The sequence below is a fragment of the Solea senegalensis genome, linkage group LG18 (genome assembly GCF_019176455.1).
Source record: "Solea senegalensis isolate Sse05_10M linkage group LG18, IFAPA_SoseM_1, whole genome shotgun sequence".
NCBI lineage: Eukaryota > Metazoa > Chordata > Actinopteri > Pleuronectiformes > Soleidae > Solea > Solea senegalensis.
The window spans coordinates 9777315-9804166 of record NC_058041.1 but is presented as its reverse complement, the minus strand read 5'-3'; the positions used below and the strand labels follow the sequence as shown (position 1 = coordinate 9804166).

At 42.1% G+C, this 26852-nt stretch overlaps 2 protein-coding genes and 1 long non-coding RNA gene across 7 annotated transcripts; 2 read left to right on the top strand and 1 right to left on the bottom strand.

Annotated features, from left to right (window-relative positions):
• The first annotated feature begins 305 nt into the window (after positions 1-305).
• On the top strand, positions 306-20980 carry rnf157 (ring finger protein 157). Of its 5 annotated transcripts, XM_044014557.1 has the most exons (20): positions 307-980; positions 3229-3347; positions 6136-6224; positions 7018-7167; positions 9769-9886; positions 10000-10066; positions 10153-10196; positions 11058-11105; positions 11237-11308; positions 11434-11593; positions 11883-11995; positions 12087-12319; positions 12888-12990; positions 13077-13185; positions 14285-14493; positions 14585-14647; positions 14739-14787; positions 17021-17131; positions 18132-18166; positions 18839-19005. In XM_044014557.1, exons 1-19 carry the CDS (start codon positions 893-895, stop codon positions 18164-18166), a joined length of 1980 nt encoding a protein of 659 aa, XP_043870492.1. In that variant the 5' UTR covers positions 307-892; the 3' UTR covers positions 18839-19005. The 5 variants fall into 5 exon arrangements, with proteins under 5 accessions (XP_043870493.1, XP_043870492.1, XP_043870491.1 ...); XM_044014558.1 differs by lacking the exon at positions 17021-17131 and having other exon boundaries at positions 306-980; positions 18839-18901; XM_044014556.1 differs by lacking the exon at positions 18132-18166 and having other exon boundaries at positions 309-980; positions 14384-14493; positions 18839-20980.
• Positions 1150-12120, bottom strand: LOC122759616. The gene is made up of 3 exons (XR_006358280.1): positions 12059-12120; positions 2381-2522; positions 1150-1222 (listed from the first exon to the last, which is right to left on the bottom strand). It is a non-coding gene; the product is annotated as an uncharacterized LOC122759616 (long non-coding RNA).
• Positions 20981-21310: 330 nt separating the features above from the next.
• On the top strand, positions 21311-26835 carry LOC122759452 (5-hydroxytryptamine receptor 3A-like). Its single transcript, XM_044014341.1, has 10 exons — positions 21311-21583; positions 22054-22214; positions 22314-22358; positions 22476-22585; positions 23134-23303; positions 23863-24023; positions 24450-24660; positions 25081-25254; positions 25410-25495; positions 26253-26835. The coding sequence occupies exons 1-10, from the start codon at positions 21544-21546 to the stop codon at positions 26469-26471; spliced, it is 1377 nt and encodes a 458-aa protein (XP_043870276.1). The 5' UTR covers positions 21311-21543; the 3' UTR covers positions 26472-26835.
• The last annotated feature ends 17 nt before the right edge of the window (positions 26836-26852 follow it).

Here is a 26852-nt window from a genome sequence, read left to right as displayed (position 1 = left end):
ATTCAATTCCAATGGAGAATAATATTAAACTATGTGATGGTATTAAAAATGGCTTAAGAGTTTTTTTTTTAATATATAAAAGTATAATTATAAAAACATAAACGAAATCTACAGGGTGGCATCACCACTGTGACTTTAGAGGCATTGGCTTTTGATCTTTCTCTTACCAATACTAATAATAATACTAACAATAATAATAATAATAATAATCGAATGATATATAAATATGTCATATAGCGATGTGTACGCTGTTTTACCCTCAGATATGGTTGATGACTTTATTTCCGTTGCAACAACAACAATAACAACAGCAATAATGTTAATACTAATAATCATAACAAACAATGAGTGTTAGGCTCCACAGTCCAGCTTTGTCCACACATTTACACTCATGTTTGGACGGAGCTTTCTGCACTGCTGCAGTCAGCGGGAGAGAGAGAGAGAGAGAGACGGAGAGAGAAAGAGAGAGAAGGGGGACTGCGCAAAAACCACGGTCCGGATTTGTGGCTGATTGACGTCATGGGGAGCCACAGACCTGTTTGACAGGACAAGCACTGGGGATTCACGACCATCATCCGATTGACCGGGACATGTCGAAGACGACGACGATATCGCCGTTCTGTACGACCCAGTCGCCTGTGTGAAGTGAGAGAGGTAAACCCGGAGATTTTGTCTCGCTCGGCCGTGCTGCTGCGGGGGCACCATGCGAGCGTCCCTCCGCTGTTAACGGCCGTTTTCTGCCTCGGAAAACGAGCCGCAGCGTCTGCGCGTCGTGGGGAGATAAGCGGCCAGAGAAGACGCACTAATCCCCCTGAGGGACGGTCACATTCATCGAAGCGGCGAGCCCGGACTGTTATGCCCTCTCAACCGAGTGCTTTTCGCGTGACGGACAATGGGGGCTTTGACGAGCAGACAGAACATAGGCGTGGAAGAAGTGGACATACCGTCCAATGCGGTGTACCGTTATCCACCGAAATCTGGTAAGTCATCGAACAACAGGTCACACTGCTGCTGCTGGGGGCGAGCGAGAGGAGGAGGTGGGCATCTGTTACACAGCCTCTGCCCCAAAGACAGAGCTTTTATGCAGCAGTTTGTGCTTCAAACACACACAGACACAAGGAAAAGTAGCCTGGGCATCACCACCATCACCACCATCACCATCCTTCTCCTCCTCACGCCTTGGTTACAGCCAGGCCTGCAGGCCTTTCACCTGGGTACATACCTGTGGCGAGAGGGGAGATCCATACTATTTATGAGCCTCCTAACATTTTAAAAAAGAAATCCCTTAACATATATAAACTTTTCCCTTACTGTATTTAAATTGAATAAACTTAATTTCGTCATGTATAGTTTATTATTATTATTACTACATGATTTATGATCATCTCTATGAAGGGCCACAAACACCACCTCATATCCGAGCTGCAGGATATTGTCTTTCTGCCTTTAGTTCGCTGCTGACATGGACCCACAGAGACAGAACATAACAAAAACATCCATCACTTTCTGGATTGGCGAAATATAAAGACAAAAAGGTTCCATTTGAAATAAACGTAAGAACAATGATTCCATGAAATCTGTCTGCAATGTCTGTCAGTTGTCTCACCAATTCTCATCTGCTGGGTGTTGTAATAGGTGGGATTTAAAGTGTGCACAGCTGCCATATTAGGAGACAATGATGACAATAATTATCAATTTATCTACCATTATGGTAAGATTTTGTCCAAGCAAAACCAGCACAGACGGCATTTATTGCAGATTAAGTATAGGGATATGTATAGTTCTTTTATAAAATGTCCACGCTTATATCACAGTGACAGCACATTGTCTATGTAATGTGCAGCTGTATGAGTGTCAATCCCACAAATAACATGTCATAATGTTTTCATCTCTTTGGTGAACTGGGATCAGCTCTTGTCTGGGTGCGTCTCCCAGCAGAAGGCTGGACTTGGGTTTTAAAATAAATAAGTGATGATGATGATGAGGATGATCAGTCAACATCAGCAGCAGGAATGCTAGTATATACATATATATATATATAGTATACTGAATAGTGATGTGTGTTTATTGTAGATACAATTTTTAATTGTGTGGCATTTTGGATTTGCAGCACTACATTCAGCTCACCATATGACAATATATGTAATAACATGACATATGATATTGTTAGTGACAGTATTACTGGATTATTTTGTCATGTTATTAATTTTCACTGAATAGTAAAAATGTGGCAAAAACACATTAAGAATTTGATGTGTGTGTCACCCGGATGTGATGTATTAGGCTTTAAAATCTTAGATTTATGGTAATTTTATAGTGGAAGTTCAGCTGTATTAGTCACAGGATTTGTAATGTAACATATTAATATATAATTTTGCACCTGGAAGCAGTGGTGGTGGTGCTGGGAGGGGAGGGAAGTGGTGGTGGCAGCGATGGCTGCTGATGAAACCGATCTGTCAGCCCCAGTTCCTGTCTGTGGGATCTGGTGACAAAGCCTTGGCCCAGCTCGCCTCTTGCAACTGCTGTAAATAATAATAAGGTGATAAAGAGAGAGAGAGAGAGAGCAGGAGCCTTGTCACTGTAGCTTTTTCTAGTTCCTGTTATGGATTTTGTGATCAGAGCATTTCAAACCCCTTTTATCCTCTAGAATTAATAAATGTGAACGACAACAAGGTTCTGTTGAGTGATGCTAGTGCAGACGGCCTCCCAGCAGAAACATGACAAGAGTGTCCAGCATGTATTTAAAGAAACCCCAAACCACCATTCCAGTGTTATGATATCCCACACTGTGATTATGAAGCAGAAGAGCTATTTATGGCCAGTTGTCGTCTTCCCAAACTCTTGGAAAACAGGTAGATGAGCTGTTGGCCAACAACAGCCTAACTTGAGTCAGTCACCTCATCACTCCTCCTCACCTTTATATTCTTCTACTAGTTTTAGCTGCCACTTGCTTGCTCATCCAGGAAGAAATTATTGTTGTTGAGCTGTTGTTCCTTCCTTCGCAGAGACTCAAGGTTGCCAGGTAGTTTGAAGAACCAATCCTTCATGAATCTAAAGAAGTAATCTACGTAGCATAAACAGTACTGGCTGTACCATTGTTAACAGTGAAGCCCGTGTTTCCTTGATCTGTAATGACATATTTTATGACTCCTTACATACAGCTCTCTAAAGTAATAACTCGATTTTATGTAATATATAGATGACTTATTTGTACGACTCTGTGTACAGGGAGTTACTTCGCCAACCATTTCATCATGGGAGGAGAGAAGTTTGACTCCACCCACCCGGAGGGTTACCTGTTTGGGGAAAATACAGACCTTAACTTCCTGGGGACCAGACCTGTGGCGGTACGTATTAAAAACAGTCTCACCACAAGTTTATGGAGCGATTGTTCGAGAGCACATCACACAATTCTCTTCAGTGGCGGTAAATCTTCAAAATTTTCTATGAGCCTTTTTCTTGAAGTAAACCTCTTGCCCTCATTTGTCTAAAATACTAAAAAAAAGTCAACTTTATGTCCAGGGCACATTTAAAAACAACCAAGGTTGATCAATGTGCCTTACAGAGTTAAAGGCGCAGCAACATAAAAGGTATAAAACATAAAAGTGAAACAGTAAAATAGTAACATAATAAAATCCAATAATATGCAGCTTGACTATTCTTATCCTGAAGTGAAGGAGAAGAGGTGGGAAAAGTAGTGTTTGTTTGTTCAACCAAAATCCAATATAAATATAATTTCTGTTTAATGTCAAACAGAGAAAACCACCTCACACATGAGATGCAAAAATAGCTGATGAGCTAATTTAATATGTCTATTTGACATTAAACAGGATACATTTCACATACTGTGACTCCGCCAGTGGCATTTATCAGGCTCTCACACTGTCATTGATTGAATTTTATGTCAAAGTCTCATCCCCGTCAAAGTAATTGAAAGTGAAATGACAGTCTGCCAGCTCCCCTGTGCAGAAATGTTGATAAGGGACGTTCCCCTCTGATGTTTTTTTCCTTTTTTTCAATCAGCCCGATCATGAACCCGAAGGTTAAAAACAGAGCTCATGTCCAGAGACACTGGACTGAATAGAAGCTGATATGGACATACTCTGCTCCATCTTTATGTGTGTTAATCTCTCTCGCACTGCTGTTTCTGTCTAGACCAGGGCCAAAATTAGGCGTGCTGTTTTTCTCCTGATAAAGAGGGTGTTTTATAATCCTGCTGTGGGCACAGAATTGAGGTTTTTAGGCATTTTTGTTGCATGTGTGTGTGTCTGAAAGCTTTACAGCATTACAGTGTTTGGTGGTTTGAAAACAGATGGCACTGTGGAAAGATAAACCCCAACCGCAGTTGTTGTGTTCTTGGTGTTCTGTGCCACTCTACAAATATGATAATGGATGGGACTATGTTTAGGGATTTTCTCTCGGAAGCACATGGATATCCAAAAGGACATGGATTTTTAGTTATGCTGGTGGTTTATGCTATGTTTGTTTGTCAGTTGGTCTTGACTGAAATATCTCAAACTAGTAATTATCGGATCAGTTGCCATTACATTTTGTACATTCGTCGTCCCGGGAGGATGAATCCTGTCGTCTCTCTCTGAAGAAACACTTTTTGCTCCTGGTGAAATGCCGTGAAAACGATTGAATTAAATAAGGTGTAGATGTTCATGATGATCTACTGGCATACGGTACTGTCAGGCTCAGTGGTTCCTGGGCAAAAGTGGCAAAAAGAACATATTTATAAAACATTATGCATACTAAATACACTTTCTGAGCATGCACAAAACAAACTGAAGAGCTGCTCAAACCTGTAGTCTGTTTAAATTGATTCCATAAAGCTTGCTGACACACTGATCATGGTAAACACATTAGTGCTGGTTAACTGTTTATCACTGTTAAAGGAATACCTCACTGATTTGAATTTTGCTTTGTCTTACGAGAATAGGGGTAGTATTTTTGATAAAATTGTGCTTCCCAACCTCAGTTTCCCCTGAGTCAAAATATCTTCTTTTTTTTTGTTACGTGCCCACCAGTGACACTTGGTCCCAGCCTTGAAAAGCGGGATGGGACCTAATTTCCAGAATGTAAACAGTGTCCGCCATCTTTGCTAACAGTTACGCTGACAGGACCAAGTGTTACTGGTGGGCACATAACAAAAGAAGAAAGAAGATATTTCTTAACTCAGGGGAAACTGAGGTTGGGGGAAAAAAAATACTACCTGTATTCTAGTAATACAAAGCAAAATGCAAATCGGTGAAGTATTCCTTTAAGAAGAGAGTTGTGAGATACTTGAAAAATACTCATCTGTGTGAACGAGTAAAGTATAACAAAATATTTCCTACAGGTTACTAATATAAGACCTACAATGTTCAACGCTGAGTTTCCAGTGAGTGGCTCTTTTCAGCATGTGCTCCTCGGTGTGTGTGTGTGTGTGTGTTTGTTTGTGTGGTTTACAGGGCACGACTCCTGCTGAGCGCAGATGTGTAATAACACTGAATACGGTGCCATTCAGAGCCACACAAACAGCCTTATCCACATACACAGATGAGGGGTTGTAGTGCGGAGGTATCCGACCACATCCTGCATGGTTCCCCCGCAGAGAACGTCAAACTACCTCTCCTCTCCCTTTACAGTCAGTCAGCAACTTCAGGCTTCAAACACACAACAGAAGAGTGCTGAAACGAGAACCACAAACTGGGTCAAGTTTAAAGGTGGTGTGTCAGTTTTTTTACGCCGGGATTATTGATGTTTTTTTTTAAATCACTAAATGTGGGCGTTGGTCAGTCACAGTGTTTATCAACCTCATCCATCTGGTCCTTTTATCCTGCTTTAAAATACAGACAGACTCTGTTGTTCACGCCTGTGTGCAGAAATGAGTGTCTGAAGTGTCAGCCATGTTCCTGGAAAGACACGGTATGAGCAGATTTTTTGCTGTGGGTCAGCACGTGTCAGCACGAATCTCACTGGTGCTGGCAGCACTTCTGTGTTAAGGTTAAACCAGGAGCAGCCGCGGTCGTCTTATAACCCCGAATTCCACTCAGTACAGTTAGGAATGTAGAGGTGTTTGAGAAGAGCTGAACACTGCCACTCTTTGGACTCAAACGCTTATATTACAACTTGTTTTCTCTGTGTGTTCAGTTCCCGTACGCAGCACCTCCACCTCAGGAACCAGTGAAGACGCTCCGAAGCCTCATAAACATACGGAAGGACACGGTGCGGCTCGTGCGGTAAGCACCTTCATCTGCGCAAGTATTTTTGCTGTAGTTGTCTAATATTATATCATCATCTATCGCTTTATCCTCCTTTATCCTTGTGGGTCACTGGAGCCGATCCCAGCTGACACAGGGTGAAAGGCGAGGTCCACCCTGGACAGGTCGCCTGCCCATCACAGGGCCAATATTACCACCTCCCTTTTGATGAATCTATAAAGGCTCAGACAAGTTGAAACCAATTATAATTAGTTGTAAGGAGGTGAAAATAGCTGCCCAGTCTTGCCCTCTGGTTTCACTCTTTTCTCCCCCTTTTAAACTTCCCTCTATTTCTCCACTCACAGCGCAAGGATATAAACACTAAAATGAGTGGAGAGGAAGATGAGAGGAAGAGATGGACAGAAAAAAAAAGAGAGCAGCTGAAAGCAGCCACACATTACAGCCAACACACAGAGACGATCAACCATTCACTCACACTCACACCTACGGTCAGTTTAGAGTATCTGATTAACGTCTGCATGTTTTTGGACTGTGGGAGGAAACCGGAGAAAACCCACGCACACACAGGGAGAACATGCATACTCCATGCAGAAAGACCCTCGTTCCAACTGGGTCGTGAACCTGGGTCTTGTTGCTGCTAACCACATGTGACCGCCCTCACACTGGGCTATTTTTAGGGACCAACCCACTACATCTACTTGACCAAAATTGAAGGCATGGTGCCATACAAATTATAGTGATTCTACAAGTGAATTCACAGAGTTCATATATTTTTACCCAACTCAACTTTGCCCCCCCCCCCAAAAAAAAGGTGCAGCGAGGACCTGAAGCTGCCAGGTGATGAGGCAACGGGGAAGAACAGGGCCTGCTACAACGTAGAGTTCACCTTCGACGCTGACACACAGGTGGCCATCACCATCTACTACCAGGCCATAGAGGAGTTTCACAATGGAGTGCCAGTGTAAGTGTGCTTTCTGATGGACAAACAAACAACAGCTGTGTTATTTTCTTTAAATTCACACAAAACATCATCAATAATCGTGGAATATATCAGGTTTTGTTATGCTAAGTGAGACGTGTTAATGTCTGTATGTCATGCATATAATCTTAAAATCACCTTTATTAATAATCATTTATTATTGTTTAGCTGATTTGCTGTCGAGCCAAGTATGATTTTACACATACAAGGAATTTGTTCTGGTGTCATTCTCTAAATATAAACTATTCAAATTTAAAAATTAAAAATATAACAATATAAGTATATATACACAGTATGTTTTTTTAAAAGAAGTAAAAGAGCAGTACAGCTGTGCATTTATAGTAAGTACCAGTGAAATGTTAAAAAATTTGCAAATGTTCACAGTAACAACGTTAATGTAACGCATAGAATTATGGATGCAATGTCAATGTGACATGTAGAGGCAGAGGTGGAGTGTGAAGAGTCAGAGATTGTCAGGGGGGACTCCGGGCCTTGTTGATAAGGCTAGTAGCAGACGGGAAAAAGCTGTTCTTGTGGCGTGAGGTTCTGGTCCTGATGGACCGCAGCCTCCTGCCAGTTTGTGTCCGGGGTGGGAGGGATCAGCCACAATCTTTCCTGCGCACCTCAGAGTCCTGGAGGCGAACAGGTCCTGGAAAGATGGAAGATTGCAGCCAATCACCTTCTCTGCAGACAGAATGACACACTGCAGTCTGCCCTTGTCCTTGGTGGTGGCAGCAGCGTATACCATATGGTGATGGAGGAGGTGAGGATGGACTCAATGATGGAGGAGTAGAAGTGCACCATCATTGTCTTTGGCAGGTTGAATTTCTTCAGCTGTCGCAGGAAGTACATCCCCTGCTGGGCTGATGTTCAGCTTCCACCTGAGGTCCTGGGAGATGATAGTTCACAGGAAGCGGAAAGACTCCACAGTGTCGATTGTGGAGTCACAGAGGGTGATGGGGGCAGGTGAGGCTGGGTTCTTCCTGAAATCCACAACCATCTGCAGGGGGTCCAAGAGGGGGTTGGTGATGGCTTTCGGGTGTGAAAGCACAAGACGCTCAAAGGACTTGATAACCACAGAGGTTAAGGTGACGGGTCTGAAGTCGTTAAGTCCTGAGGTCCTTGGCTTCTTGGGAACAGGAATGATTGTAGAGGTCTTGAAGCAGGCTGGCACGTGACATGTCTCCAATGAGGTTTTGAAAATGTCTGTGAACAATGGAGACAGCTGATCAGCGCAGTGCTTAGAGCTGGATGGGGAGACAGAATCCGGTCCAGCTGCTTTCCGGGGGTTCTGTCTCCTGAAGATTTTGTTGATGTCCCTCTCATGGATGGAAAGACTCATCACTGAGGTGGTGACTCTTTCACCACCTGGAGGGGGGGACCTTTAAGGGGGGGGAAGGTTGCAGGACTGTCCCTTTGTCTTTCAAAGCGGCAGAACTCATTCAGGTCGTTGGCTAGGCGTTGGCCGTTGATGGAGGTGGGGGCTTTATGCTTGTAGTTGGTGATCTGCCCGATCTGCCTTTCCAGACAGACGCAGAGTCGTTGGCTGAGAATTGATGTTGGAGTTTTTCAGAGTACAGTCGTTTAGCCTCTTTCACCGCCTTGCTGTACTTCGCCTCTTTAAATCTGTCTTTGTCTCCACTCCAGTTTGGCTGTGAACCAGGGTTTGTCATTGTTGTAACTCACCCTGGTGCGTGATGGAACACAGCAGTACTCACAGAAGCTGATGTATGACGTCACAGCCTCTGTGTACTCATCCAGACTGTTGGTAGCAGTCCTGAACACACCCCAGTCAGTAGAGTCCAAACACGCCTGGAGATCCACTTGTCCACTTCTTTGATGTCCTCACTAGAGGTTTGCAGAGCTTTAGTTTCTGCCTGTAAGCAGGAATCAGGTGGACCATGAGGTGGTCAGAGTGTCCCAGTGCAGCACGGGGGACGGCGTGATAAGCATCCCTGACTGTGATGGTACTGCTCTTAGTTGAGTTGCATTGTGCCAGAGTTTGACAAAGAAGAAAATCGCAGGGGAAATAAAAGGTTTTGGGGGTTAATACTTATATCTTATCATATCTTCATGTCGCTTTGTATAAAACAGATCTTTTGATGTACACCATTGCTGTTTGGTTTCAAATTTGACTAAAAGTGAAGAATCTGTATCAGGGTTTTTTCACAAGTTGATTTCAATGTGTAAAATGAAAGAAAAGGAAAACAGGTTTTGAATTAAACAGTCTATTTTGTGACTTCTGCATGTATCACATCACCATTAATCATAACTTTGACTCAACAACATATAAGAACACACATTTTGTAAAGCCTGAAGATATGATCTATAAACACACACACCACCAGGATGTCCATATAAGGAGTTTTGTATTATTCCCACTGCAATTTACCAAGGCTGGCATGAGCAATAATGGTTAATAAATGGCTATAAGGGCAAGAATGGAAAAGAAACATGTTTTGTTAATGTTCACATAGACATTCATAAGCAATGCCAACATGGTCTTCAATATAATATTATTCACATTGTGCATAAAGAGCTGTCTTATCCAGCACTGATCGATGGTTTGTGTGTTTCTTGCAGTTACCTGCCTCAGGACAGCTCTCTGCAGTCTGAGACAGTGCACTTCAAGAAAGGAGTTTGTCAGCAGTTCTGTCTGCCCTCACACACCGTCAACCTCAGCGAATGGGCCGACGAAGAGGTAGGCCGTTCGTATGTGGGCTGAAGCACAAGAGTCTACATGAGGCTCTGCTGTGATACCAGATTATTAACCCTATAATTCCCTAACCCCACCCCTCCTTGTTTTCCCCTCAGCTGCTGTTTGATATGGACAAGGAGATGTTCCCTATGGTGGTGCAGGCTGTCGTAGATGAGGGGGAAGGTACGTTTTTAGTGTATGTTTATCACACTGATATAGAAGTATACCAGCAGAATATCAAGTGTGTCCACTGTATCCAATCTCTGCAGAACATTTGGGACACTCACACATACTCCTGGCTACATTTGAGAAGGTAAGAAAGCAGATGAAGCCAGGGCTCTCAGACAGAGATGAACGGTCAGTGTAAATAATTATTGTGCCTGTGTTGGTAGTAGCTTACAGTTGTTGTAATGTAACAAAGGACAAATACTTTACTTAAGTACAACATTCACGTATCTGTACTTTAATTTGTTATTTAGTAACTTTTACTTTTACTCCACTGCATTTCCTCTAACTCTCTTTGTTACCACCAAATAAAATCAGAAGAAGAAGAGTTGGTATTATGGTCTGTATTTATACAGAGCTTTTCTAGTCTTGATGAGCTGCTTTACACTATAGTTCCTAAGTGTCTTGCTCAAGGACACATAGGCTAGCATAGCTAGGAATTGAACCCACAACCTCCCGGTGGAAAGACAACTCGCCCTACCATGGCTCAATTCTAACTCCTATCAGAAAATGACAATATACTATACTTACTATATTATTTATACTTAAGTGATATTATAAAAAAGTGACTTCAATATCTACCAAAGTCATATTCTTGTAAGATACTTGTACTTTTACTCAAGTATCCATTTTAAGGTACTTTATACAAGACTGGTTAGCTTAACCATCTAGACTGACTTAAAGAGAGACGATGGTTAATGATAGATAAATATTAAACTGACAACTTTATTGCAAAGTGCCAGTTTCACATTAGCAAAGACACGTTATGACACGACACTCAACTCTGACATCAATCGTGTACATGTAGGAGGAACTAATGTTCATATACATAATAAATAGCAGATTATGTGTATGAAATAAATTGCACAAAACGATGTTTCGTGTGTTAATGAAATTGTAGGGAAAATAATTTAATAATATAACGCGCAGCTGTTATTTTCTTTGGCAGCACATGGATGGGAGCTACTGTGTGAAGCCTCTGAAGCAGAAACAAGTGGTAAATATTTCAATCTCTTCTCACTGTGCCTGTTTTCTCCTTTTTCCGTTTGTTTAATAACGTCAGAGACAAAGCTTTGAACATTACATGAGACCTGCTCCCTTTATTCTTCAAACTGTTCTTTTCCTCAGGTGGATGGAGTGAGTTATCTACTGCAGGAGATCTACGGGATAGAGAACAAATACAACAGCCAAGAATCAAAGGTAAACACCTGTCTGCCTCTCTTTGAGTGCATCACAGGCGATGTGTCTTCTCATGAAGTCTTTCACCTAGACAATAAACATTGTTCCTCTATCTCCTTAATATTTAAACGATATGTTGTCTGCAGGTTGCTGACTATGAGATCAGTGACAACAGTGCTGAGTGTGTGGTGTGTCTGGCGGATGTCCGGGACACACTCATCCTGCCGTGCAGACACCTGTGTCTCTGCAACGCCTGTGCAGTCACATTACGCTACCAAGCCAACTGCTGCCCCATCTGCAGACTGCGTGAGTTCTCAACAGTGACCAAACGTGCATATTCACACATTCAATTTCATGTAGTATATATTTCATGGATTTCTATACTGCACCACAAAGTATGGGAAAAGGGAATGGAAATGCAAATCAATAGCCAACCAATTCATTATTGACTGACTACTCTAGTATCTACTGTATGTGTTTTGGCCCTGATATTTTATATTTTTGGAACTATTATCAGTTTTCTCCTAATGTGCATATGTTACTGGCAGTGTGGTTACTATCAGATCATAATTTTTTTTCATTGTCTTTTTCATAGCATTCAGAGCTCTGCTGCAGATCCGAGCCATGAGGAAGAAACTTAGTCCTCTGACTCCCACCAGCTTTCACCCTGTCATCACTTCGCAGACCTCAGACTCAGAGGAACACTCAGTGAGACAGTGCCGGCAACCAAACTAAATAAATATAACACATCCCCAGTGCTGGGAAACTTACATCAGTCGTGTCCTCATCTTGTGTGCAGGCGTCAGAGCACATCCCTCCAGGCTACGAAGTGGTGTCTCTTTTGGAGGCGTTGAACGGGCCCCTCAGCACCTCCTCTATGACTCCTCCTCCTCTCCACTCGGGTCCCAGCCACGTCTCCGGAACGCTGCCTCCATACAGTAATGAGCCTCACCCAGCACCGGCGCGCTCCCTCTCTCCTCTTGACCACTCCAACTCCAGTCAGGGACTCAAACTTAAGAAGAGTGGTTCAAAGTGAGTCTACAGCCTCGGCCTAATGACGGGTATTTGTGAGAGGGTTAATGCTCATTTTATGTCTGCTTGGAGAAGTAGGATTATGTTCCTGGAATCCTGATATTTATTAATATGCCTCCTAAAGTCAATGACTCAGCACAAACGTGTGGTTAACAGCTTCATAGTTCATTCATGTTCTAAGATGACTGTATCGGACTAATATCGGTAGATACTCTTAGAGTTTGTATCGGACACACCTTACATTGAAGACACTGGCTTTGGTAAAACATACTCACTGTGTTTGAAGTGTTTTCTTCTGCAAGAAGACAAATCTAGAGGTTATTGTCCTCTTACTGCTTCATCTTCATCTGGCCAGGGTTTGTTTCAGATGTGGAAAGACACGTGAATTGAGATTCTTCCAAGAAAAAAAAGAATAAATATAAAACTACAAGATTACTGCTCATTATCAGCACATTTTCTAGAGATCATGTATTTGTTTTGCTATTGTTTTCATGTATGCATCTACACGCTGACTAGTGCTGCCAACCCACAATGGCTTTTTTTTTACCAGTTGTTTTGTTTATTTTAGGTCACTTTCCCAGAATTCCTCTGTGCTTCCTGAAGAGGAGGATGAGAAATCTTGCAGTGAATCGGAAGCCTGTCGCCACAAACTCGCTGTGGACCAGCAGGAGGTGCGTGTGAACCAGAAAATAGAGCTCCACACAAACATACACGCAGGATGGTGTGCTTCTCTTTCTCACTACTGCTCTTGTTGCAGTGTGGAGTGACTCCAGACAGCGAGAACCTGACCCTCTCCTCGTCTGGAGCCATCGACCAGTCGTCCTGCACAGGCACCCCCCTCTCCTCCACCATCACTTCCCCTGAAGGTATGTGCACAAATCACTTTATTTCTGTTCCTGAAGAACACTCACACTCACTCAGTACATTTACATGCATGTTAAAAGTTAAATTTTAGTCGGACTTAGACAATAATTCTGCTTAATTTCATGTAAATTGAGCAGATCTTAGTCAGACTAACATACCTGGATAATGTGATTCATAGTGTGATTACTCCTTCATGTATGCGCTTAGTCGGACTGGAGTCGGACATGGCGTTCTGCGCATGCACCAAAATTTCCTCCCCGGTCTTTGACCTGTAAGTAGAAGGAGATGACGTATAAACTGCAGTACTGTTGCCAGAAATCATACAGTGGTGGTGTCTTCTTTGGACAACAAAGCAACAACAGCCATGCTCCAGGAAACTGTAAACGTACTTACTGACACAATGAAACCCAGAGGTCCTCAATTCTGACCTAACTTTAACCTTAACCGGATGCTTACAAGTGTGGAGTAGGTGAGATGTCCCCACTACGGTGGTTGGCTTTGCTCTTTCCGTTCTGGGTGGTTTAATAAAATAATAATGTAATAGTATGTAAGTCAACGTAGCAGCTTGAATTTACTAATTAGAGATTTACTAGAAGAAAAACAGAGAAGACTTTCCCTTTGGATTATGACGATGGTTTCAGTAGCAGAATATTCAGTAGTGCAGCCTGTGAGCAAATTTAATAAAAAGTGTCGGATTGAATTTAGCAAGGACGCATAATAGAAAAAGCTCATGGTGCTGCACGGAGTGTTTAAACATGAATAAATTACACGATTTATTTGGTTTTACAGTCACAAATCTGGATCCCACTTCTACCTGTTTTTATGCCAAGCTTAGCTCATCAAGCTGAGTCACCTCCAGGCTGTAGCTCTATACTGTGTGCATAGACATGAAAGTAGTGTCTATGTTTTAATTTATCTCCCAAAATCAAAGAAAAGGAAAAAAAAAGAAACAGCACTGCTGTTGGTGATTTGAACGAGATTAGGGATCACTATGTTTTTCAAAATTATTGAAATCTCACCTGGCAGCCAAAGACAAAACAAATTAAATTCCTCCGACCCCCCCGAGCCCGGGCGTGATGTGTGTCTCCGTCTGTCTGCCAGACCCAGTGAGCAGCAGCCTGGCCCAATCAGTGATGTCCATGGCCTCGTCCCACTCGCAGCACTCCCACATCAGCACTGACACCATGTCCTCCATGTCAGGGTCCTACCTAGCCGGGGTTGAAGGCGAACCCGGTGGGGAGGATGGGGGCGAGGGCGAGGAGAACCAGGACACCCCCATGGAGAGGCGAGGACCATTGCACCAAGAAGGGGTGAGGATGGAGAAAGGAGAAAACAGTGATATTATCCTGACATGTGTCATTTCCTCATTGGAGAGTGTTTCTCTTTGTTTCTTTTGCTCAGGACTTTTCCAAACAGCAAAAGGAACAAAACTACTTGGTGGCTGTAGAGGAGCAGGATTCAGAGGTGACTGCTGTGCACTCACCTGTGGCAATTTGTGCTCATTTTATGTGTTCAATGTTACCAATATTTTTTTTTTTTTTTGTGGTTTCTCCAGGGAAACGATATGACAGAAGAGGACTGCTCCTCCCCATCTATTGGGAAAGGTAACTGTGGTGACCATCCTTCACCAGTCTCCCCTGATCTCCCACCTACTTTTTGCATTTCTTGCACTCAAGAACCTCCTTTTCTCATACAAACTGTATGCTATTGTGGAGTAGTGATTACCCTTTACCCTAGTGAAACCCACGGCAGACATTATCCTCTAGATTGGGCAGCTCCTAATACAACATGCAGTGTCTAAACTGGAGCGAAGGGCTTCTCATACAGTTTGTGTGCGTTTGAAAGTGTCTATTCTTTGCAGCAGGGCTGAGCTCCTTGGATTGACTTAAATAAAATGCAAAAACAACGCTTTTACCGAGGATGCTCTGATCAAGCTGTTAGAGGATATACAGTTACTATTATCTGGAGGTTTTCGTGACCATCTACAGTGAGCTAATTAATGAGCAGTCCCTACTCAAGTTCAGAACTACATCATCTGGAGGATCCAGTCTCTGGATTGTAGCACAGATGATGCGTCGTTGCAGCGAATATTCTATTTGAGTGGCATTCATTTGTTTGATTATCCTAACTCACACCTAGTGTTCCCTGATTGGATAATTTGATGAGCTGTAATGGAGCCATTTGCGATTAATTATTGGGTTTGATCAGAGCATCTTTACAGGGAACGAGCCCGTGGCATCCTCCTCCTGCGTCGTTTAGATGAGGTTCTGTTGCGCATTTACTGACTTGCATTTGCATGATACTCAATTAAAGTTTTGTGTTTATGTATATACTGTATATCTTACTGTTTGTATATGGAGTGTGGCACTTATGTGGAGCAGTGCAGTCTGCTTCTCCAGCTCTCGCTGCTGCATCGTAAAGCTTCTTCGTGCTCTATCTGCATTACTGCTGTCTGTGTGCCCATGAGTGCGTGTGTTGCAAAAAAAAAGTTGTACGTGACCAGCAGTAAACACAATGTTACTTTCCATGAGATACCAGACGGCAAACGCGCATTAGAAGATGTGTGTTTGCACGCACATGACATTGTGTGCATCTGTCAGACATCTCCCGTGTGTATTTTGTTTGTTTCTCTGGCTGTCACTGTTCACACACGTTCTTGCTGCAGGGCATGAGGCACTTGCATGTGTTAAACATGTCAGTATTTACTAAATGTCCATGCTGGAAACGGCAGAGAAATGTGCTAATGTTTAGCGTTAACGTCCCTGTCCCATTTATCAGCTCGTCTCTCTCACGACAAACTGACACCAGAATCTGGTCTTCATTAGCTGCATCATTTCATGTTCATGTAAAAGTGAATACAGTGTGAGAGATTGGCAGCTTTTGACTCAAAATCTAAAATGATTTTCTCTCTGGCAGTGTTCTTTCCATGTTGTAAAATCACATATACACCGTCGTTCGTGTTCCGCAGTTGAATCTGATACTTTGGATAGTGAGAAAAATGAAACACAATAGCTTCTGTGTTTCGTTTCTTCCCTGTGTAAATTTCATTCTGTCCAATTATACCCTGCTACGCAACCATCAGAGCGTTGTTTCTCTGTAGAACTTGATTAAGTTTACACGCTGCACATTTACTCCCTGTTCTTGTGTGCCCTGTAGTCTGTGAATCGTTTGGATCCTTATTTATTTCTCAGAATTTAGTCAGGCCAAAGAAGAGAACCCAACATTCTTTATCTCTAAAAGTCCATACAGTGATGAACTTTGTTGAAGAGTTAGGGTTAGTCTTCTGTGTTGTTTGTTGAAGCTTAACAGGAAGTAAGAATATATGGAATAGCCAGCAGGGGGGCGTCTTTGCTGGTTGCAAAAAGAACTGTATGTCTATGGGAAAATGAAGCTAGTTCTCACTTGAATGACTTAAGAGAATTTAGTGTCAGGTGTTGTGCTATTGAAGAAATAATCCATAAATCATGTTTCCATTTATTTGAAAACAGACAATAAAGCATTAGTGGTACACGAGTGACCTTCAATGTGATTGACAGCTGGTACCGTCCAATAGGAGCCTGGTTGCAGGCTGGTGATATCTTACTGCAAGTCTTGAGGCTACTTAACGGGAATTCAGATTCTTATGGGTGATGTCACTTGGTTAATGTAGACGCACACTGATTCACCGCAGAGATACACGATCATTAACCATTTACTGTTTAACTCTTTCCGTTCCAGCATGGCAAACCACACCTCTCCACCTCTGACTCACTCCCTCACTCCCTCGCCGTGCCTGGCTCCCCTCCCCCCCCCTGCTGTGCCTGGCTGCTCTTGTTTGACCTTTGCCCTCGCTTACAGGTGGGCGGAGCAGGTGTCCAGAGTTGGCCAATAACAATCAGGGCGTCGCTCTGTGTGACACGCCCTCTTTGGGGTTGGATAATGAGCAAGCTACCGACAGCCAATTCGCTGGTGAGTGGCAAACCCTCCCCCCCCGAACACGGACAGATGAGAGCTGGGGATGCTAATTGCAATGAGCCAGAAACAAGCGAATCATTTAGTAGTCGCTGTAGGTCAGAGAGGACATTTAGTTGTAGCTCAGCCCAGCATGAAGGTCTAGAGCCTTCCTTCTTCTCTTCATCCCCACCCTTTGGTGTTGTGGTGCTTCATTGCTTCTTATGTATTAGCTGTGCACCGTCTCCCTCCTCTCCCTTTTAGCTGAAGCCCTGGTGTGTGTGTGCATCCGATTTTCAGTCAAATATGTGCTTTTGGTATGCTGTGTGAGAGACAGACAGACAGGCAGGCAGACAGACAGACAGAGGAAAGAGTCTGGTCCATCCTAAAGATCATATTCAGCATCTACCAGCTCCAAGCTGCTTTGCCAAACATCCGCTTCTCATTCTTACACCCTGCCATCTCCCCTGCTGTCCTCTCCTAATCCTCCTCCTGCTTCTCAAGAATGTGATCAGAGCTAAAGGTCTCAGTTTCTTTTTTGATTTATTGCATTTTTAAATTGAGGTTTTTTGTTTGTTTTTTTAACCCTATGGAGTCCAGGGTATTTTTATATTTGTGACCCCACATGCACACTGTAAAACTGTGAAGCTATGCTTTTTTTTTCAGTGGACATTGGCTCCAATACATGTTGTTGAGTAATTCTGGGTCCAAACATCTTTCACATCCTTGAGCTCTGCGTCATTTGTGAATCTTTCATTCTCCTCGTGTCTTAAACCCTGATTTCATACCCATTCACTGATCTTGTGTGTCATCCCTCGCGTGTTCTCCGGGGGATGTTGTGACGTTGTGACACATTTTCCTCTTTGTGTGTGTAGAAGTGATTTGTTATCTCTCTTTCTCTCCTTTCCTCCATCACTCTTCTCATCACCTAGTCTTTTCCTGAATTGTGTCTTCTTGTCCCTTGTGTCTTTCTTCCCTTTATGTCCGTTCCTTATTTTGCCTTCTTTCGGATGGACAGATGAGACGTCGTGCCCAGTGCACATTGAAGACTAGGTATGGAGTCATGGTCAGATTGTAGATTTGAAAGCAAGGCGACTAATCATAGTTTGTTTTGTATTAATCATAAACATATTTTTTTTAATTTATCTTTTCTTATAAGAAATCATAAACATATTTTTTTTAATTTATCTTTTCTTATAAGAAATATTACACGTCTTATATAATGTAGCATGTTTAGGGTCCAAGCACACTCAGTGTGAGGACACTATCTGTTTTATAGTCTTATTATTCCCCCCAAATGAATTGCAAATTTCAGGGCCTAAAAATCCATGAAAACTCATTACATTTTCAGAAAAGTTGTGTGTAAAAGGGGTTCAGTCAATGGATGGTTCAATTATGAACCAAACCACTTTCTATCAGGTGATCCAGGAAGGTTTCACAAACGTGGATTTTGGAGATTTCGCATAAGGAAACATACATAAACAGATCCCTCCCTATTCAAATCTCATACTACAAAAAAACAAAACAAAAAAAACAGTCATATAAGTATAATAAAATAAATGAAAAGGTTGTTTGGCCTTTTCAAACAGACAATCATTTATTATCTTATAGCACTTATTCCTTGGTGTTCTCCCCTCACCGTTTATGCTGAAGACATCATGTTTCTTCTCTGGTATGATCTTCCAGCATCAGCATAATCTCTCCCCGTCTTCTTCTCTTGCTCAGGTCTGATGTACCTCGGGGGCTACAGGCCTGTTTTGGAGCCCCTCCACCACCACGCCTCCACCAGCAATATCAACCTGGAGGAGCAGGGGGCAGACAACAGGGACAACCAGAGTCCTAAACCTCCTCGCCACGGACCACTCAGTGTTTAACACGCTCACAGAAATCACATAGACACGAACTTGTCCTCCTTAGTTCAGAGTCAGCTCTTCTTATCCCGTCATAGTGCTGCATTGCTGGACACATGGTCCACACGAAACAGGGAAACCCATCCCCGCCTTCCTGAACGTCTCCTGGATTGATCGTTATTACTGGAGCAGAAATCTTTCCTGAGCATAAAGATGAGAAGGATGAGAAACAAACACCATCACCTCTCCCCTGTACACTTTAATCTCAAAGTCTTTTCCTTGATTTCTTTTGTCTGTGGCCTACCTTTTGTTGTAGGATTGATTAGCCTACTATTTATTACCCGTAGGTGTAAAAAAATGACTGCTCTGTATTATGATAATATCTTTAGACACACATGCTGCTCCTTTCCTTTCCTCTATTACCAGCCAAACAGTCAGGGGCTACTGTGATCGGCAATCGGATTTATTACTAACTTCTTCTCTGTTATAAACTGTGTGTTAAATTAATCAGACTCCACATAAAGGTCATCTCACACCAGACCACCTTACTATACCTTAACAACTGAAAAAAAAAACCCTGTCTCTTCTCCTGGGATCAGGGAGCTCCTGTCTGGTCTTCGGTCTTCGCATGAAGCTTTTTAACTCCTGCTGATTATTTTTTTCATTCACTTTGTCCCTGCCATGAGTTTCAAACACCTTTGCTGAATGTGAATCCAGAAATGCCGGGACTTGTGACGTGGCATACAAGCTAAGAATTGTCAGCCAAAATGAACCGAAATGGCAAAAAAAAAAAGAAGCCATCACAGAGAATGTAAGACGGTGGTCAAGTGGTTCTTCTATCACACACTCTCTCCCTCTGCAGCACCATGTTAGCATGCCAGTTTCTTTCAAAGTTGCAACTGTAAATCAACAAGTACCACTAAGCAATAAAGATGCTGACGCTGCATCTATCCCTTTCCTTTTGCAGCTGGATGCTCATTTACAGTCCAAACGATGACAAGACTGTGTTTGCACAGGTCTGTTACGGATACTCCGATTCAGAATTCTACCATGTGTTTTATTTTTGATTTTGCCATCGTAGAGGGATTCATTAGAACATGAGGTTTAACCGACATTCTGTCCATACTTCACAGTTGTGACGCTTCTATTTGTTTTGTTTTTTTGTATAACTCTTAACGTTTGTTGTCGTTCTCTCCATTTCTGTGTTTCGATATGTTGCAAAAACACTGTGTTGCTCACTAGAATGTTCATGACACAAATATGTGAAACATTTGTAAAAGTTTACACACTCAAACAAACAAACGTGAAAAGGGACGGCTCAACATTTAATGCACTATTAGCAGTTTCCTAGACGACACACGTTGTGGTGCATGAGGTGATAGTAGAGTAAGCATGTTAATCTAGGTCAGCCTGCTCCCTCATGTAGAGGACATGATGATGGATCACCACACACACACATGAAGATGCACCATGTTCTTCTGTTATCTAATCAGTTGCTGGCTCCCTTTCCCCCGACCACACTGCTGAGGTCAGGACTACTGCGCTATATATCCGAGCTGCAAACAGTAACGGTCCCAAATCTACAAGTTTCCACTTTTCTAGGACTAGGAGTAAAAATGTCAAATGGACAATAAAGTTTTAACTAAACTGAACGGTTGCAGAGGGGTTTGCTTTTCGATGTAAATGGGGAACGATTGTTTGTTTGATTTCCCCAGTGCTTATAACACTGTTCTGATGTTTGGGTTCTGGGCTGTTGGTCAAACATTAAGAGACTGAAGAGATCATCTGCAACACTTTCACTATGTTCTGAAATTTTGAAGATTAAAAGATTGACTTACTTGAAAACAAACAAACAAACAAACCCTAAAAGAATAATCAGTAAGGATAATCAATCATGAATATAACCATAGCCCCTTGATTCAAACCCTGATTGTTTTGTAAACTCTTTGTAAAAGTGTATTCAAATACTGAATAAAAACCTGGGCTCAGCTGCCGGCATAACGAGGCATAATGAAAATGAGTGGGTTCAAATGAGGAAAGTGTTCATAATGTTATTAACAAGTCACTTTAGCGATCAAGTTCCTTTCTAATAGGATTGTCTCATGTGTCATACTCTTCTCATGTGTTACACTAAATGTCTGTTTTGTGACTAAAATTACACCCAATGCTTTTTGCCACCGCTGTTAAATATGTTTTCACTAAGCTGTAAATTCCCATCACGTCTGCTCTCGGACGGATTTATCCTCCCCACCTGCCATTGCCTGAGCTTTATTGTGCATCCCTCACCCTTAAAGCAATCACCTACAGTCTCACCTGCCTTCAAAAGCAAAGCAAAGCCTGAAGTATATACTGTTAGCCGCCTCACCTCCTCTATAAGCCAATTATGGTGTTTGTTCATACTGTTCTCTGAGGGAGGAGTTTCTCATTTCAGGCAGTGAGGCAACAAAATCATTTGTTGTGTCCAGCCCTCAATCAGTGCAAACCAAAGGACAGCGGGTGCAGAGTGGGGATACACACTCGACTATAGAGACTGGAAGCTCACACTCACACTCCCTCACACAAACACACAAAGCTGTCGATATGTTGCCTGTTGTTTTCCTCGTCCTGCTCTTCCTCACAGGTAAGCCTTTCCATCATATCAGGATGTTTTGGGGTACATTAACGTTTGTTCAATGGCTAATAACTCATTATGAATGTGCACATGGTGGTCATCCATATTATAGAACATGATTTTTGAGAGCAGGGACCATTTTATTTGAATGTGTTTCTAAATATTTGTTGATTAACTTAAAGATTGAAGGTGTTGGGGTTCAATTATGAATCACTATTTATACCATGACCACAGGGCTGTGCAGCAGTCCTTTTGCTATGATGCAGCTCTGAACTTTATTTTTGACTCTTTAACAGCAGGTCTATATAATGTTCTTACAGCAGCATACACTACAGCGTGTAGTTGTGTAAATCTTTTATCTTGAAGTAGCGGCATACATCTACATCATGTATAAATACTCAAAAGCTGTACAAAGCAAAAACAAAGGTCAACAAGGCAGAGCTGTAAAAGTCATGAGTGTGTTGTTTTCTTTCTTGTAGATGGGGTGTCCCCTAAGAAAGTATGCAGTTACCAGGATGTTCTGGATTACCTGAACCTGACCTTTGACAACTCGATGCTTCAGTTGACCCGGCCTGTTGTGGACCACACACACCCCACTGTGGTCGAGTTGGACCTCATCCTCTATGCCATCCTGGCTGTGGTAGGTGCTGCACTGTGCTGTGTTGGTGTGTGTGTGTAGTTCAAAAGCTGCTGTGTAACCGATCAGTTCCTCTATAAGTGTGTGTGTGTGTGTTCACAGATCGAGAAAACACAAACTTTCATTCCCTTTCTCTGGGCAACAGTGGTGAGTTGATCTACCTAAAAACCTCTAATCCATCCATCACATGGACTCTGTAATGTACGGTACATTATAAGGTTTGTCAGTCATATATGATCATTTATGTCTTTCTTCCCCTTGCAGATGTGGAATAATGAGCACATCTCCTGGGACCCTGCTCAGTTTTGTGGAATAACTCACATCTCCATTCCCAAAAACCTGCTGTGGAGACCAGACCTCTTCATCTATGAGATGTGAGACTGCGATACACAGTTGGCCACGTGACTTGGTTTATTACTGTCAAACAAACACAGAGAAACAATGTAGGGGAAATGTGTTTAAAGGTACCTGCAGGGTTGACCTTTTTGAAGAATAAAATGGCTTTATCGGCTCTTCACATTCTGTCAGAAAGTAGATGCAGGCAGGATTCCTCCTACGTGAGTTGAAGTTGCCTCCTGTAAAGGGAATTGAATTCGAAGGAGATTAAAAAACACAGCCAATCAAAGGCAAACATGCATCTGTTGTTAGAACAGATTTGCTATTGTTAGAGATCGTCATGACTAATGTGAAACGCTGTTTTCACAAACAAACACATCTCGAATAGTAGATTTAGGACCTTCTTCATTTCTGGTTCTGGTGGGTTTAGGACTAAGATTATAATTGTGTTGAGATTAGAGTAAGGCATTAACTGGTAATGGTTAAGGTTACGGATGACGCTTTGTTTAGGCTGTCCAAATGAATGCAGTGTCCCAAGAAGAATAGCTGTGCAAACCTCTGTGTGTGTGTGTGTGTGTTGTGTTAGGACACGGAAAGACGAGTCCCCTCAGAATCCTCACATGTACCTGTCCTATGATGGGAAAATTACTTCTGAAGAGGACATGAATGTGGTCAGCACATGTAAATTAGACGTCCACAAGTTCCCCTTTGACACGCAGAGATGCAACATCTCCATCGGTTCTGCAATACACTCTGGTGAGAGTGTGTGTGTTTGTGTGAGAGAGAAAGAGTCGTTACAGTGTTCACGATTTAGCAACGTCTATATTGGTGAAGTTGCATGTTGTATTTGCTCATTTTTGTTCTTAAATTGTGCATGATGTATGTTAAACTAACATAAACAATATTGTCACTTATATTTTACCATTATCTGGGCGCACAAATTAAGAGACCGTAATTGACGCAATGTTTTGAACTATAACACCTATATTTCGATTTTTGTTACCTTTTTTAAAAAGGTAATAAGTTTATAGCAACATCTATACTGCTGAAGTTGCATGTTGTAGCTGAATACCTCACACACCTCACCCTTTCACTTCCTAGCATGTAGGAAAACCTATGATAGTTGTAGTCTATAGTCGCTTTGCATGTCATTCTTTGCACTTCTTTGTTGTCATCTGCAGCTCTTTGAAATAGTTTTAGTTTTTTGCCCTCTGAAACCTTTGTGGCCCACATATGTATTCAGTAATCTATTCCCAGTTGTGACCACGATGTTATTTATACTCACAGCGTCACTTTTTTTCCCCCCTCACCACAGCCGATGAAATCCGAATCCTTCCATTCTCCAACTCATCCCGGGCCACTCAGTTTTCCCGGGAGTTGATGAAGAGTCAGGGAGAGTGGGAATTCCTCCAACTGTCCATCACCAGCTACAATTTTTCCTACCACAACAGAAACTGGGAACAGCTCATATACACTGTAGGTAACAGACAGAGGTACATAAAGCTTATCTGTTGGCTCATATCTGTTCCTAAAATGTGCATTATTTATGTTAAATTAACATAAACAATATTGTCACTCTTAAATGACACAATTTGTGCTCTCACCATTATTTGGACGCATAAATTAAGAGATGATCTTTGAACTATAACACTTATTTGTGCACATGGTTTTTCCCATTTATTGTCCTGATAGATAATTAAAGAGTTGTGTGCACCTTTAAGCTCAAGTTTGGACCAAATTAACACTATTTTTGGCATTGAGTAACTTCATTTGTGCTCTCCATTATTTATCGGAGCATAAAGATAAACATTATATTAAACACTATTGCGAGTGTTTAAAAAGCAAGGTGTTGCCGCATAAGATGTAAGATGTACACATGGGAATGTATTTTTTTGTTCCTAGTTCACCATAAAGAGAAGGCCCTTCCTCCACGTCATCAATTTCCTTTTACCCATCCTGTTCTTCCTGTGTCTGGATCTCGCCTCCTTCTTCATCTCGGACTGCAGGGGAGAGAAGTTGGGCTTCAAGGTCACCGTGCTGCTGGCCATCTCTGTCCTGCTGCTCATCCTGAACGACATCCTTCCTTGCATGTCCAACAAGACTCCACTCATAGGTACAACAACCCCAAACCTGACTCAAGGACTATTTACTTGCTAGAAAATAGCTCCCAGATTAAATCTTAAATCATGCAACATTAACAGAAATATAAAATTGTTCCCAGCGTTTGTTTTTAAACTGACAATTTCGGTCCATAAATTGAAACACCAATAAAACAGATGGAGGAGCATCATTATAACATAATGAAAACAAACAAATGAATTAATATGAAGGAGGGGAGACAATTATTGGGGTATTTCACATTTTCAAAAACAAATAGGCAATAGATTAAATAGTATTGTGGCAAAAAGTACAGGAAAATGCAGTATTTCTAAGATAAAAAAACCAAGTTTGTTTTAGCTGTTTGCCCAAAACTTTAAACTAATGATGACACTTACCAACCGAAGCACATATACTGCCTGTCTCCTCCTCTCAGCAACCTATTGCATTGTGATTTTTGGTCTGATGCTGCTCAGTCTGCTCGAGACGATCTTGGTTACGTACTTAATGGAGTTTGACTCCGCCTCCCTGGAGAAGCGCCGACTGAAGGATGACTGCAGGGACAAAGAGGACAAAGAAGAAAAAGACAACACTGACGACTCTTATGCAGGTGACAGCCGGCATTCAAAACTTTTTGTTGTCATTTTTAAAGCATTAACAAATCCACATGTTACTTGGAAAGATAGATCTGAAAGCTTTTTTTTTTATGCACCATCATTCTGTCCATGGGGTTATTGTTGTGTCAAACCTGCTGTGTTTCTTCAGCTGAGAAAAGATGGACCCGCTGTTCGTGCATCTGCAATGTGTCAGAAGGCGAGAAAGAGCATGAAGTGCTGCCGTTGGCTCCAGAGGTACAGGATTATACACAGATACTAATGAGGTGTCATTATAATACCATTTCTCATTCATGTATATTTTCAGACTGATTATGTTTTTCAATATCTGTTAAGATCATTTTTCCAATACAAACTATTATTTAGACAACTGTTGATTTTTCTGTGTGATACAACATTGTTTGTATGCCGCATCATTCACCTGTAGGGTTGTTGTGAAGCAAAACTATCAAACTAGAGTGAGGGAGTGTTTGTGTGTGTACAGCAGGAGCACAGGGGCGGGCGGAGACAAGACGCATTTAACCCATCAAACTACTGGACGCCCAGGTTTTCTGAGCAGTAGAAATCGCTCCCGGAAAAAGGACTATTCTCCTATTCTTCTTCTTCGTGTTTTCAATCATACACCAACCAGTTTGCAGGAGTCATACTTTACTATAAAACTATATAATTGTCGCTGGGCTATGCTGAGAAACACAGAGAGAGTCTTGTGGAGCTGATAGTTTGAACTTAAAGCACATTTGTCAACATCTCATGCTGTGTTCACACCGGACACCAGGCCGAGCAGCGCTATAGACACGATTGGTGCACAGCGACGCATCAAAATCGTGGCTATTGTGTCTATCGCACAAATCGTGTCTGAAACGCGAGTTGAAATTTTTCAACAATCGCGCTGACACGATGGCCAACCAAAGATTGATGTCACGTATTCGCCAGCATCAGAGGGAGAATAAGCCCGCTCTGACATGACTTGATGTTGCTGCTTGTGTTTGTGCAGGCCAACAGAAGCATTCAGTCCAGAGAGGGTCATGTGCTGCTGTTGATTCTGAAGGAGATGAAGGTGCTGCAGAAAACCATCAATCTGTGCCTGAGCTCCAGAGATGAGGGAAGGAGACCTGGCCGCTGGGCCACAAGGATCAACAGGGCTTTCTTCATCTTCTACCTAACTACGGTGTCACTGTTCCTGTCCCTCATCTTCTATGAATGGAACAGTTAGAATCAGTACAGTCATACCTCGGCATCTGTGTTATAAGCCCTCGATATGATTTGTCAGTGTATCTGTTCCATTCTTAGAGGGTCATGTTGTGCTGTAGTTGTCCAACTTGTGAATCTACTAAATGTTATTTAACTGAGCTCGTTTGTGCTGTGTAGGGCCTGATTAATGCCCTTTTTAAGCTTTTTAAAATTTGCAAAATAAATAATCCAGGATGCAGTTGAAGTTGAAGAAAAGACAAAATAATCTAGAATCTTTAATAGCCAATGTCATTTTGGAATGTGCAGACTAAAATAAAAAATCTAACACATAAAGCTACCTTCCAGTGATGAGTCTTAAAGATCTCAATTGTAAATCGAATCCATAGATGCACTGATGCACTTT